Source organism: Acipenser ruthenus, chromosome 2 (genome assembly GCF_902713425.1).
Source record: "Acipenser ruthenus chromosome 2, fAciRut3.2 maternal haplotype, whole genome shotgun sequence".
NCBI classification, from domain to species: domain Eukaryota; kingdom Metazoa; phylum Chordata; class Actinopteri; order Acipenseriformes; family Acipenseridae; genus Acipenser; species Acipenser ruthenus.
The window spans coordinates 90,977,887-90,993,502 of record NC_081190.1 but is presented as its reverse complement, the minus strand read 5'-3'; the positions used below and the strand labels follow the sequence as shown (position 1 = coordinate 90,993,502).

The 15,616-nt window shown below is 38.2% G+C and overlaps 1 protein-coding gene across 3 annotated transcripts in view; it reads left to right on the top strand.

The window, feature by feature from the left end:
• exoc6b (exocyst complex component 6B) overlaps positions 1–15,616 on the top strand; it is a 222,834-nt gene that overhangs the window by 14,126 nt on the left and 193,092 nt on the right. For all 3 annotated transcript variants that reach the window (XM_059003718.1, XM_059003723.1, XM_059003726.1), the window contains exons 2-4: positions 9,353–9,518; positions 12,618–12,665; positions 13,268–13,358. In XM_059003718.1, coding sequence (XP_058859701.1) covers positions 9,353–9,518; positions 12,618–12,665; positions 13,268–13,358 — 305 coding nt within the window. The remainder of the gene's footprint in view (positions 1–9,352; positions 9,519–12,617; positions 12,666–13,267; positions 13,359–15,616) is intronic.

Sequence of the window (15,616 nt, the reverse complement as noted above, 5' to 3'; positions counted from 1 at the left end):
GATAGACGGTTAAAAGGCAAGCTTACAAGCTACTTTTGTCAGTAGTTTGAGGGAAAGAGAGAGAGAGAGAGATGACAAGTAGGTCAGAGTGGCCTGAGTTAAGAAAACGAACCTAGACTGTTCAAAGTAAGTTTATTTTTGTATCCTGTATTCCCTGCAACAGGATTTCTTGGCAACAAGAAAAAAGACTTGAACTTTTCAAAATATAAAATATGTCTTGGCTGAACTTTTTCCATAAAATCTGTGTGACACCCAACTCTGTAAGGTTAATGTCTAATACATGCAAAAACAGCACACAGGCATTCCTCTTAATGGGATCCATAGCAGGTCATTCACATTTGAGGGTGGAGACCACATCACCCAGTGATATAAGTACAGCATATGAATCAAAACTCCTTTCAGCAGTGAAGACATTGTAGACTTAAGTATCTTGTCGTTTACCCTATTGAGCGTTTTATAGTTTTTTTCTTCATGAAGCTATTCTCTAAGTAAAAAGACACATGGACAGGCAGACAGGGTGCAGCCATATGCAGGGATGGAAACAAGACTCCTATTGCACAGCAGTTTCCCCCATTCCAGGTTTTACTATGAGCTTGATTAGCCACAGTGTACAGGTAACAAGCTCAGGTATGTCTTATTAAACTCCTATTAGAAAATGATTCAGTACTGTCAGCCAATCAGCTTTCAGCTATAGCGGGCTCTAATAGACAGTTGATACCCGCTAGAACGTCTCAGCACCAACTATGAATCAAATTTAAAATCAATCCGTGTGTATACCTGCTTTTTTAAAATTACATTCCTGCTTACAGCTAAACTGACAACATGACAAACTATCTAAACTCTGTATTTATGCAAATTGATTTATTTGGGCACGTATCAATACCGGAGTGGGTACATTTACCATCCTCACCTACTACATATAAACGTATCAGAGAATGAGCTTGAAAACCTAGAACTGCAAAGAAATGAACTAAGAACAAAACCAAATGGTCAGTATCTGTTTTTAAGAATTGGTAAGTGGAAAAGTATTTTGATACTGAATTTGAAACTGATGCTGGTCTGGAAACAAGAGAAATCATGTTAAATGTTCAGCAAAAACACAATGGTCTACAATACTGTCCTCTGCTGGATCCTTCAAACAACTCAAAACCAACCAATCAAGCAGTGAATCCTGTTCCTGTCACTACCGCACCAGCCAATCCACTCCCAGTCAGCTCAAATGACGCTCCAATAACAAGCAGTTTTCAGACTCCATCGTACACAGACTGTTAAGTAATTGCTGCGTTCATTTCTCAGGCAATGTGCAGATTATAAATGGGGGATTAAAACCATAACAAGGTAATAAAAAAGAAAAATCAATTTACTAATTAAAAGTGCATTGTTTTTCTCTTCATGTGTATGCCATCCTTGTTTTTTATTTAAAAAAATGTTTGGGACTATGTTCTTGGAACGTCTTTACGCAGCGCGAAGGTACCCAATGTATCAGTACAAGTTCAAGGTAAATCTAGGTTTATTTTAAAGAAAACAATGGTAAAATTGTTTTCTAATAGCGATAGTCAAAACTGATATATGACCAGGGGTGTGTTAATACAAATATCTAATTATGTTGAAATAGATACCGGTATTTCAAGAAGTAAGTACAACAAAGCCAAAAGCTATGAAAGTAATACGTTGTGTTTTAAACCCTACAGCCCGTTAAGTAGGCTAATACTTCTACTGTAGCCCAGCGGGTCTGGATTTCAGCCTCTGCTTCTCCATGACGCTGCGGATCTGAAGTCTGCTTGCCAGCCAGCCAGTGGCGCTTATCTCTGTATTTCCCAGCCGCATGTTTCCAAAGGTTGTTTTCTGAGAATCAAGCATCTTCCTGTGTGGCACCTTCTCCTGGAACAATCTTCCACTCCTTATTCCTGTGACTTCCCATGACCTTTTCATTTGGCTTTGCAAAACCAGGAAGCATGTATCTATTTCAGTTAATTTAAATGTTCTGCAGATTGTAGCAAGGGGACCTGTTTGAAAAGTTTAAAATTTAAGCAAGTCTTTTTTAAATGATTGACATGCATGTAACTTTTCTAGACTGATGTTAAATAAACCACTCATGCAGGACTGGTCTGTTTTTATGACTTATTGCTAAAATATTGACATCGCAGTGATTTCATGTTTTTTCTCTTTTAGTTATAACTTCTCTCATAACTGCTTAGAAGCCACACGTAGGTTACTACTCAAATAGAAGGGAAGCTTGTATCAACACTATGGATTTATCTGAGAGGCATGCTGTGTCCTGCCACAGATTTTTTGTGGTTTTGTTTTTGCAAATTAAGTTTGGTTAATTTGAATATTTTAGAAAATTTGGCAGGGATGGGATAAAAAACAGAACAAAAAACAGGTGGCCTATACTTGATTAATTGATTGTCAATTATCTAATCTCATGGATAAAAGAGTAGCTGAAAGCCAGTTCCTGTGGTCTGCTGCTACTGTAGGATTAGTAGGTTTGGTCAAACTGAGTTGGACAGGCCTTTACCCAAATGGACTAGGCCATCTGTTTTTTGTTGTATAAGATTTGTTTTAACAGTGTTTGTTTTACCGTTATACTTTGCCCATCGGACAAATACTTTTTTTTCTTCTTTTGTCACAACGTTCTGTTGCTTAAACTTGCACACAAATGATACTGGAATGCTGCACCTAATAAAATGAAGTCTGACATAGTTTGAATCTTTTTATAATATTATTATTATTTAATTATTTAATTATTTAGCAGACACTTTTATCCACTAGTTTATATTTAGTAGTCGCCAATTAGTTTTTTGTTGTTGTTTTCTCCCCATTTTAATGGTGTCCAATTATTTTTGTTTTAGCTCAGCTCAACGCTACCACCCCCATGCTAACTCGGGAGCGGCGAGGACATGCACATGCTGTCCTCCGAAGCGTGTGCCGTCAGCCGGCCACTTTTTTTCACACTGCAGACTCACCATGCAGCCACCCAGAGCTACAGTGTCGGTGGACAACGCAGCTCTGGGCAGCTTACAGGCATGCCTGCATGTGCCCAGCCAGACTACAGGGGTCGCTGGTGCATGGTGAGCCTAGAACACCCTAGCAGACCTAACCCTCCCTCCCCCCGGGCGGCGCTCGGCCAATTGTGCGCCGCCCCCTGGGAGCTCCCGTCCTCGGTCGGCAAAGGAATAGCCTGGACTCGAACAGACGTCCAGAACAAAACAAATTTTACATTTGTAGTTTCATTATTATTTTTGTTTTTCCATGTGCACACAAATTAGATGGGCTCAGTTTTGGCAAGTATGTTTGTACTGAATTCTGTTTTCTTTATTTAATTTCATGAAGCAAAAATTATTATTAATAACTAATTGATTGTTTATTGTTTAATAAAAGCGAAGTTGTATTCTCTGTGTGTGTGTTACAATAAACAATTTAATATAACATGTTGTGCTTGTATGAGTGAAATTCAAATACTATAACACAGCGGTGTGTAAATGCACCAGAAAGAATTGAGGTAACAACGTAAGCCACCAAAACGCTGTACCGTTATGTTTTTCTTGTGTGCTCACCGCTGTGTGTTATCTGGTATGAGCATGTGCGCTGCTGTTAAGTTTGACAGCCCTTTGAATGAAGAAGCGCAAAACTATTAAGTAGCATACTGTAACGTTAGTCACAATGACAGAGACAAATGAAGAAGTAGACAATAGGAGGGGATGGGGCGTCCGGTATTTTTGTATCTCAAAGGTGGCAAGCCTACTGCCAAGCAGTGTAGAATTTTGTGTGTATTTTATTTTCTCTACCCTGAGATATTGCACAAGATCACTGACCCACTAATCATGTAAAGGTGGGGGAGCTGGCTTCCAACCAAACTTAATTTCTCTTTTTTTATGTTATTTAAATATTATGTTTAACTGCGAAATACCTATTTTTAGACCGTGAAGTGCTGTGAAACAAACCATTTTTTACTGTGAAAAAAATGGTTACAGCACTGTAGCTGTCAGTTTCATCCAAAATACTGTCCTCTCAGACAGAGTGGTTTACCCAGAACAGCGGCTTTCCAAACCTCAGGAGCAGGAATCTCCGGCTGTCAGCGCAGGAGGAAATATTAATTTAGTCAGTTCCCGTCCGGAACGCCTCAATAGAGAAGCTGTGTGCGAGTAAACACTGTACAATTCCACACGGCTCCCTGTGCTCTGATTTAATCAGTACCCTGTGCTTGTGCACAAATTCTATTCAGGAAGAGAGATGGTTTCCTATGTTTTTCTCCTTTTCAATTTTTTTTTTTTATAAAAGATAAAGTTGTTTATTAAGAGTCCAACAGCAGGAAGAATGATGGCCGTCCTATACAAATAACATAAAGGTGGGATTTTATTCTGTTTTTCCAGAGTGGTGTTTTTTTAAATAGTAACATGCATCATGTTCTTTGCTTATTGGGCAGAACCTGCTGCTGCGAGTGACTTCCTATGTCAGCAGACAGCTGTTATAAATGTATTTAAACCCATTTTAAAAATAAACAATGAAAAACATCTCGAGTTAGTCCTTGGGGTCAACAAGTTCTAAACAATACAGATCAGTGACGCACACACCTAGTGCTCTACTTTATTTATGCAATTATGTAAAAAACAGTCTCAGTCAGAGCCAAAGCTTATAAAAGTTTACCATGGTATTTTTGCAGTTTTACCATGCTTTTCCAATAGTATACATGTACAGTACTATGAATTTACCAGAGTTTACCCTGGTTTGCCATGTTTATTAATATACTTTACCATGCCTCCCTAGTCTTTACAATGCTTACCTATGCTTGACCATGCTTTACTACACTTTGCTACTGTATGTCTGTATTATGGTTAACTTGTATAAGGAAGACTTACTCATTATTCGATTGCCTAAACATGTCATGTACATTTAATAGACAATGTACAGGAAAAAGTACATCAGGTCTGTACAACTGCACAAGCAGCATTCACTGATTCTCTTCCTTTGCTTCTGTTGAAAATCTTCGGTTGTGTTTTATACTTTAATTCTGGACTATCAAACACAGCGCAGCTGCTTCCAACTACTGCTAACCATACAAGGATTGATAGCAAGAGTGGCCTCCTTCTGGTAAACCTTCTTATATTCTTGTGTTCTAATATATTTTGCAGGTGACTTCTTTCAAGTACTTTTTCCTGCAGGCAATTAATTGTCCCGCTAAGCCGCAGCTACAGTATAATCTGCTCTTTGCAACTAAATGTTATTTGCTTAGTAACTTATTTTTCTGTAAATGGTATTTGTGGCAATCAGAGAAGCTGTAAACGCTTTCTTTCTCGGTCTTTCTCTGTATTCATTTTTTCCATTAACTAGAGGCTGTAAAACACAATGACACCTTGTTAATGGAGGGCACGCCAGCTGCTGAGGATTCAACACAGCAAACCTGCCAGTTTGTGAGTGTCAGCTGTCTGTGCTGTGACGGCTCTAACCAGCATTGTGCATCTGAGCAAAGGCTGAATGCCGAGCCAGATTTAGCCCTCTTGTGACAATGCTGAGCAACATAGGACAGTTCTGGTGCAGTTTATGGACATACTTGCAGGGTTGTAGTTCAATTTCTTATAATTACAACATTAATTCTGTTATTGTCATTATCAATAAAGTATAATTAGGGTTTCTGTTTTTCAGTAGTTTATAACTGGTAAAACACACCTGATACAAACAAAAAAATGAAATTGGTTTATAGCTAATAAACACGGGAAAAACAGTGGAAATGATTACTCAATTCACGTTGACCACCCTTTTCCCATTTAAAAAAAAACAAAACAAAAACTATTACTACTACAACAAAAAAAAAAAAAGTTTCCCAGTGCAGCAGGGCAATGTCCCTCCTTCCTGACTTGTATCTATCATTGATTCGTTTAGAATACGTTAAACCCACTCCAACTACTGAGTGGCACCACCATAGCACATTCCTACATTTCTGTTGCAGACTCCGCTTGCAAGATTTAAAGCGAGGTTACAATGAATGGAGGCTTGTTCGCAGGATTTAAAGCTGTATTACAGTTAAGATACGAAGGATTTAAAACAGAATTACAAATTGTGGCGAAATATTTAAAAAAATGCCTACACACAAAAACCCTAGAAGAATGTGCTTGTGACCATAAGGATTTCGTTCTGGAAGACTGGGGGAGGCTGTGTGGTCCAGTGGTTAAAGAAAAGAGCTTGTAACCAGGAGGTCCTCGGTTCAAATCCCACCTCAGCCACTGACTCGACTCGTTGTGTGACCCTGAGCAAGTCACTTAACCTCCTTGTGCTCAGTCTTTCGGGTGAGACGTAGTTGTAAGTGACTCTGCAGCTGATGCATAGTTCACACACCCTAGTCTCTCTAAGTCGCCTTGGATAAAGGCGTCTGCTAAATAAGCAAATAATAATAATAATAATAATAAAAAGACCGCAAAGGAAAGAAGGTACAACTTAAGTGTGCAAGTATTGTCAAGTTACTACTATACAGTACATATTTTGACAGAAAAAAAAAAAAACTGCCCAAGCATTTTAAGTAACCGAAAACAATAATTTCATACAGTATATAAAAAGCGAAAGCCCCAGGGAAAAAATGATTTACATAAAACTCGAAAATAGCTAAAAAAATAAGCTCCGAAAAATAAAATGAATAAAAACAGAAAAACAGAAGCCCTAAATATAATTAAGACTCAAATTACTCCTAATTGAAACATAACAAGATTACATTGATTCCAAAACACAAACTTAAATGTATTAAACTTCCATTACATTTACTACAGCAGATTTAAGATAATGGCCAAGTTACGTTTTTTCTACTGGGAGGCAACGGTATAATCTCCTTCAGGTGTTGGATTTTTCATACGACTTGACATTTCTGTACATAGTTCACAGAGCACATTATTATTATTTATTTCTTAGCAGACGCCCTTATCCAGGGCGACTTACAATTGTTACAAGATATCGCATTATATACAGTTACCCATTTATACAGTTGGGTTTTTACTGGAGCAATCTAGGCAAAGTACCTTTCAAACACACACTTATTGTCAATTATTCTCCACTTAGAACTATAAAACTATAAAACTACCCCAGTTGCCGGTCCATTTGGTAGACATGACCATCACATCTCTCTACATACTAAATTAGTTGTTTTTCACTATCAATAATTAGCATATATGCAAGATGCAGCCAATTAAACTGTGACCAGTTCCAATTGATAAAGTACTGTACATGATAGAAACAAAGTACTATTGAAACATTGCATTTTGACCTAAAGCTAAAAACCATGTATGAAGTGCTTGTAGATTATTATTATTATTATTATTTAATTTGTTTTATTTTTTTCTTTCTCAGATTTTATGGTTTAGTCTCTGAGGTTATAGGGCCACATTTGGAAGCAAAAGCCCATTTTCAGTGGTGGTATTAATGGTATCAAACACCTTGCATGTATATGTAAATCACTGGTCTGAGTACTTTCTTTCTATATTTATAGTGTTAAAATTATTTTATTCCTCACTTGCCTTTACGCTAGCTTCAAAATAGGGCCGATGGATGATGTACAATACAATGGAGGACTGGGCCACATTATTTTTTATGCCTGGATACAGTGTCTTTCTGCACAGTATAGAGTAGTTGTACCTTGGATTGATGAACTGCTTGAAGTTCTGGATGCAGTTTGCAGTTAAGTGTAATAATGCAGTATATTCTATATGGTAAAGAACCAGAGGCTGCTAACACGGTGTGATACTGTGGACTGTAAATGGGAGGAAAGCAGAGAGGTTCAGGTAAAGACTGGTACAGTATTTTCATTTCCTGATGCATTGTCAATTTTGTCTATAAGCCCTGGCTGACTTACAGTACAGGCTATTTCTAAACTCGTTGTTTGCTGTGCTGTGCTGTGTTGTGCTGTGCAGTGCAGTGTGCTCGCCCTGCTCATGTGAGGCGGGTGTGGCAGTCTCTCTGCTCCTGGACTCCAGCTCAGATCAGTATGAAATAACAGGGCAGGGCACGGCTGGGTGCTTATGCACTGACTGTATGAATGCAAGAAAAGAGACGGGTCCAGGTTAAAGCAAACTAGTCGCGGCCACGGGCCTTCATCACAGACCAGTCTTTTGTAAGGCAAACTTTTGGTCAAACTAGTAGAGTGTCTGTTCCTGTGCCAGCCACTGTACAGTGCTGCAGAGAGATAATGCAGCAGGCATTTAGAATACTAAAAGAATCATACAGTAATAAATACAGCACTGTATAAGAATCATACTGTAATAAATTCAATGACAAACTTTCAGACTAGAAGTCGTTTTTCAAAGTCTACAAAGACTTCTAAATTCAGCACTGTTGAGTGTTCAATAGTTATGCATGCAGCAGGTATTGCTGTTTATCTGGGGTTACAGCTTTGTGGTCATGAGAACTTCACCCCCTTGCATTTTACAAGTATAGTAAAAAATCGGCTATTATCCAATAGGATAATCGAATTGTTCGGATAATTAAATTACAAGTGTGAAATAAGATAACGTTCCCAATCAAGAAACATCCTAAAAAAGATATCGCAGTATAACCCTCAGCCCCCTTAATATTTTCAGTACGTAACATGCAGTTCTGCACTGTAATGTAAATTCCATGAGATTTAGCTCATGTTCTATGACAGTAGGGTTGAAGAGCACAGCGCACAACAAGACAGGGTGACAAGGGGGTGTTCAGATAATCTGGGTTTGGATAATAGAGGTTTTACCTCTAAGAATGTCTGTGGAGACTTCAGAAACTACTGCTGCTGCTCATTTAAAAAAAAAATACCAACCCTTTTACACCTGAAATATCTTTTGTTTGATAACAATGACTGGACTTGTCTTTTAATTAAATGCGTGAAGAATCCTGAGTGAAAAGATACATTATATGATTCAGGATAGACAGACAGCATTATCCAAGTTTGGCCATTCTGCTTATGTGTACATAATTATAGTACAGACGTCCTGTAGTCATGTCTCTGATGCCTAGCAAGGCTGAGCGTAGTTGGTTCTTCGATGTTCTGAGATAAAGAGAGTTCTCGCACTGCAGGTAAGCAGTTGACCCAGTGACCAGGGTTGCTTGCAATTCCTTTTTTCCAATTCCAATTCCAGTTCCAATTCTGTCTGAAGATGAGTGCAAACTCAAGTTAGGACTGATATGTTTTCTCAATGTGCATTGCTGCAGTAAACAACAGAATGGAAAGTTGTGGATAAAATAACATGATACATTCTTGTTAGTGGATTTCTAATAGAGTTTCACTTTCACTTAATCTCTTTTCTAAAATAGTCCAGCATAAAAGTACATTTCCACGTCAGCATTGCTTTTGAATGATTTTATTACTCCTAACCGAGCCCTGCCCTGCATCCCCCAGGTCGGTGTACGACGGGCAGGAACATGGGCACTTCATGGAGAAGCTGGAGGGGCGGATCCGCAACCACGACCGTGACATCGAGAAGATGTGCAACTTCCACTACCAGGGCTTCGTGGACTCCATCACTGAGCTGCTCAAAGTGAGGGGTGAGGCCCAGAAACTCAAGGTAAGGACGGTGCCACCCACCCACACACCTACAGACTCTCAGAGAAAGGCTGATGGGAACCCTGAAAAGAATAATTGATCTAAACTTGGGGTGGTGGATCCCAATGTTGCAGCCATTTAAACAACTGCCCAGGGTTTGGGTCAATTCCGGCTTTTCAATTCCAATTCCAGTTCCTTTTTAAAATCGGTTCCCAATTCCAATTCCAGGTCCTTTGAAGAAAGTGGAATTGGAATTGATATTTTAGAAACATAAGAAGTGTTGTCATTGTTTAAGTGCTTTCATTTGAAGCCAGTTTAATTGACTAACAGCGACTTCAATTGAAGTAATTTTGCTGCCACTGTGAGAAGCTCATTTTAACCGAATACTGCTAATTGCAATTTTCATCAATGATGTGTTGGAATTGGTTTAAAAAGAATAGGACATGGAATTGGAAATGAAAAACAGGAACTGACCCCAACTCTGCTCTATCCTATTATTATTATTATTATTATTATTATTATTATTATTTATTAGCAAACGCCCTGATCATGGGCGACTTACAATTGTTACAAGTTAACACAGTACAAAGTGTTGTATTATAAAATATCAAATTACAGATTAACCCATTATAAAATATCACATTACAGAATATCACAATAGATAAGAGCAGATATGAAAGTACAATAGTCAGTTCAAGTAAGAGCAAAATAAAGCATACAGTAACTTTATAAGTAAGAGCGAATTCGACTAAGTGCAGTTAAACCTTATAGTAACTATTTGCTTATGAGTAAAGTCCAGTAAGAGCACGTAGCAAGTACAATAAATGGATGAGAATGATTTCAAATAAGAGCAATTACAGAAATTGTGAGTACAGATATCTATAAGAGTAAAATCAAATACAAGCTGTAGTAAGTAGTTTATAGGTAGGAGCAGTAGTTGAATGCAGTAAGGTAAGTACAAGCTGTTGCAAGTACTGGTACAATTGGGTGCCATATAGTCCAGCATGGTCGAGAGTTGTAGTGTTTACAGATGCTGTCTGAACAGGTGTGTCTTGAGGAGAAAGTGGTCAGGGACTGAGCAGTCCTGATAGAGTTGCGTATTTCTTTCGAGTCGTTATAAAACCTGTTATTTGTGCAGCAGGTTTTGCGGTGAAGGCGGAGGCTTTGTGGTCTCATGCGATAACATTTGATCAGCTGAAACACAGCCTGATTTGAATGTAGCAGGGGTGTAGACGTCTAACATGGGGGTCAGATAAGCTGGGTGTCTAACAGACCCCATAGGTCCTTTTCGGAAAAATTTGGGCCTACGGAAGAAAATTAAACACAAAAAGCAAAGACAACTACTTATAAACCAGTCAAGAAGCTACAGCCTTTTTCTGAGCCAAGGTAATGAAAGTCAGCATTGTAAGCAAGCCTCCTCAATGTGTTTGCTGTCTCAATGGTGTTGACCTGGTATCTTCCAGCCTGGTATCGTACAGGTGAGTCCTTGGTCTGGCTTAATTCCCTCTGCCATCACTAGCTTCATTAAAAAAATCTTCAAGCCAGGCTGTTACAGAGTGGTGTGTAGTAGTGTGCTGCTTGCCAAACACCAACTGAGAGCCTCTTTCTTCATTTCCTCTTATTTGAGTCACACCCACTGTTCTCCCTGGCTCAAGGAACAGTGCTGCTGCAACAGGTAGCTAAGTGGGTGACTGCCTGAGCTACACAGGGTAGTTCATCTCCTGACCCAGCTTCCCATCGCTCACACCCAGCTTTTATCCTTCCCAGCCACTGGGAGGCCAGAATCCATAGGGTTGAGGTTAGGGAACTGGCTTCTGGCCTAGGAGGTTGCTGTTTTATGTCCAGCTTTTTCACAAATATATATTATATTATTTTTATTTTCAACTTTTAATATATATATATATATTTTTTTTTAACATATTAACTTTTCAGAGATTGCACGTTTGCGGAGTTGAGAATTGTAAATTGTATTTGGAGTTGCATGCGAGCAACCAAGTCCTTTTAACTAATCTTCAGAAAGTCACCTACCAGAGAGGTTCTCTCAAGAAACCATTGAGTGCAATACAAGTGAGCATAGGAGCCTAACATCTTCCATCTACTCCACTAGCACAGTGCAAGCTCCAAACACACACCCAAAACACTATATTCAACTACAGTATAACTGATCGAACTTGTTAAGGTCATTAAAGTACTATGTCATGCTGATCTGACATGTACTGTAGTGGAAGTGCATGGAGGGATTACAGTTATCTAGAGAACGTCTTATCCAATTGTGATGAAACAGTTACATTGAAGTATCTTGGAACTGGTCTGCATTGAGGGTATTTGTCCACAAGAGGTCCCCAGTCCCCTACCAAATGTTTCCAGAGTTAACAGGCTCTTTTTATGGTTTGTGTTCCATGGCAAAATTTCCAATGACTTAGTTAACAGTGAATCAAATAAAGGTGTAGTTACCACCGCAAAAGGTTTAATTGCTGAATCTGGTGTATCTGGTGTAAACACACAAGTGATTTTGAAATATACTGGGTTAATATAAATAGGGTTCTTCAGTTTCTCTGTTTTATTTTTAAGAAGCACACACGTAGCGTTATGCAGCACTCACCTTTTAGTGCAGCTGACTTTTTGTGAGCTGACATTGGTTCTTCTTTCAGACATCTTTAACCCTTTAATGTACAAGGGACATGTGTGTCCCACAAAAAAAAAAAAAAAAACCTTTCTTATTTTTGCAATGAGGTGCATGAAACAGGGTTTAAAATGTACTGACAGGTTGGATCTGGTCATCCAAATTGTCAGTTTCCTCCTGATACTTGAGTCACTTTCAAATGGATTTTAAGAAGAAACCTTTTGAACAACTGCTCAATTCCTTGTGTACCTTAAAGGGTTAAAACCTGTTTTATTGGTGTGGAAAAACGAGACAATTAACAGGTTTCATTATGTATTATGTTGTCGGCTCAAAACAAGCTCCAAAAGATGACTGCTTTCTTACAGTATTTTGTGTGCTCCTCCTTAATTAAACATTGCAGACAATTTAAACGTTTCCAGCCTGGTTCAGGCTGTGCACATTTTTGTTGCCAGCGTCTGAATGCATTCTGATTGGTTGCCTTGTTTCTCTTTGTTTCAGAGCCAGGTGACGGATACCAACAGCAAACTGCAGGATGCGGGGAAGGAGGTAGGGTGCTCCTGGAGTGTTACTGTCTCATACACAAGGAACCTGTAGCGGAGCAGTTCTCAGGCAAATGAATATGATTATTGTCTGAAATCTGCACCATCACAAAGCCTACACGTAGCTGCACATATTCCTGAAGGTGGTTCCCATACCAAGATAATGCAGCTCTAGCTGTCTCTTTCTCTCCATGATTAACTGCACGGCACATGTTCTTTATTTTATATGTTTATTTTCTTTTTCTAAATCAATCTCAGTAATTAATGTTTGAAGTTAGGTTGCTTGTCTTCTGAATATCTTATACCGATTTAGTGGTAGTCCTGTATGCTTTAGAGTCAGATGTTGAAACCTTATTAGAAATATGCATGTGATATATGTATATATAGATTTTGGCCTTTGTGGTTATACAAAAGTAACTGTACAGTGCTATTTTATTATTATTCAGTATTCCTTCCTATTCAAAATCTTCAAAGATTGTTTGTACTGTATATAAAATTGAACTTTATCTAACACCTCTGTTAGCGGAACTGTATACCTGTAGTGTTGCCTGATTTTATTTCTATTTTACATTTTATTAACTTTCTTGTTTACCCCACTCCCAATACAAGCTGGTGAATTCGATGGAAGAGCTGAAGCAGTGCCGGTTACAGCAAAGAAACATCGCAGCTACTGTCGACAAGCTCAGCCTCTGTCTCCCAGGTACTCCTGAGTTCAAATGCTAGAACTTGTACTGGCTAGAACTGCTGCTTTTACAGGAGTCTGGGCCAATAGGAGCCTTTTTTTTCCAAGGCTGAACCTCATCGTATTTTCAGGGATGGAAATAATGCCCTGTTCACACTTGCATTTTTGTACCGGTATCGTTGTGGAACAGTATCGGAACATCTGTTCACATTGGAGTTGTTACCTGCGTTGTACCAGTATAACTGTATCGATATGAAACAGATATGAGCAAGTTTCATGGACAGGTGGATCGATACGATAACGGAACGGATAAGTATGAGGCATGCGCACACTTGCACCAAAGATTTATTCTATTACCAAGATTCTCAGCTCCGCCTACTATATTTACAGATAAGTTACAGTAGGAAAAACATAAAAACTGACGGCTAATACCAGTAAATCCAAGTTTTACGATTGCACCCGTCTACTCTAGTGCTGTGAAACGCTCATCTGCTTTTTGCGCATGTACTGCGTTCAGAAAAGTGTATTTTTCATATAGATTATAGTATGTCATTACCACGGGTTATGTTTTTCGTCGACACCCTGGGCAATACAAAAAGCACCTCAATCCGACTGTGCTCCATTGACTATCAATAGAAGATCTAAGCCCAAGCTGGCTATATCCCACAACCCTTTGCGTGCAGCGTGACGGAGGTCCCCATAGAGAATCAGTGGATTGTGTAATACAGAATGTCTTTGATGTAAGTGTATCAGTATAAACCAGCTTAAATGTGGACAGGTATATCGCAACAGTATCAGTCTTATACTGGTTTTAAAAAGTGAGTTGTGACAGAAAGTGGTATCGTACCAGTATATTCTAAACCGAAACAAATGTTGCCAGTTTTGTTCCGATACAAGTGTGAACAGGCTTAAGACTCCTGTTGCCATTCCAGCTGTTGTAGAAACAGCCCTGTTTTACTACAGTGTATCAAATCTGACTTTTTTTTTTAACTAACCTAGTTAATCAGGTATTTTGTATTAAAAAAGTATGCCTTTTGATTTCAGGAATGGAAATAATACTAATTCACCCTTTCCAGGTTTTACTATGAGCTTGATTGGCCCCAATGTGTCTTATTAAACCCATAATAAAACCAGTAATGGATCAAACTGCTATGCAATGGGAGTCTTATTTCCCGGTTAGCTGGAAAAACAATACGTTGTGTAACGTATTGTACTACGTTGTTCTACTACAAATAAAAGGATTGATAGACATGAAATCAAGTTTTAATTCAGACAGCTAAATTGAGGGGGGGGGATTCAATAATAACCCACAATTTCAGATTCACCTAATCTTGCTTAATGTTATCAAAAACTATTTTCTTCAGTGAAAAAGGATGCATGGTGAAAAAAACAACAACTTGATAACCTACAAACGTTTCATTTGGTTTGTAATAATAAACAAAACAAAAAGAATCTGTGGGTTATCTAGTTACCTTAATTATGATTATCTAGAACTACAGGGTGTCAATAAAATTACTTTTTCATGAGTATCAAAATCTAGGAACATGTCAAGGAGCCGTTGTCGGTTTGTCTGTCCATACCTTTGTTTATTTTATACATTCACATACAGTGGTTGTAGAGTAGGTTACAGTGATGTTATAATATAAAGGCCGGACTAGTGATAATGTCCCTGATCCTAAGTGGCAACAAATTAGAATGCTCAGTATTTAGTCATCAGTATAGAAAAATTGTAAGAACGTAATATTTAATGCAAGTTTAACTGCAACCTTATTTTGTATATATTATTTTCCATCACACAAATGAAACTAACACACATGGAATTTTATTTACAGAAAGACTAGGGGTGGGGATTATCTTGCCCATTTTTCCTCACTCAGACCCTTTACTTACTAAATATCATGGTATCCCTGAATAGATAATCGTCTCCTCTTTAAAAAAAAAAATAAAAAAAAAATATATATATATATATATATATATATAATATATATATGCTAAATATTCTAATGAGCAAGATATCTCACAAGTAGAATGGTACCCTGAAATCTTCTCCTTCTCACTAAATATCTTGGTATCCTTGAACAGATAGGTCATTTCAGTGGTACCCTAAATATGATTAATTTACTAACAATGCAGAATGAGTGGGTGGAGCATTTGAGAGAGTGTTCCTTAAAATCTCGCTTATTTTTAAAAAGGAGATGATTTTCCATTCATGGATACCAAGATATTTAATAAATAAGTAGTCTGAGTGCAGTTATCTGGCAACAGACTTCCCATCC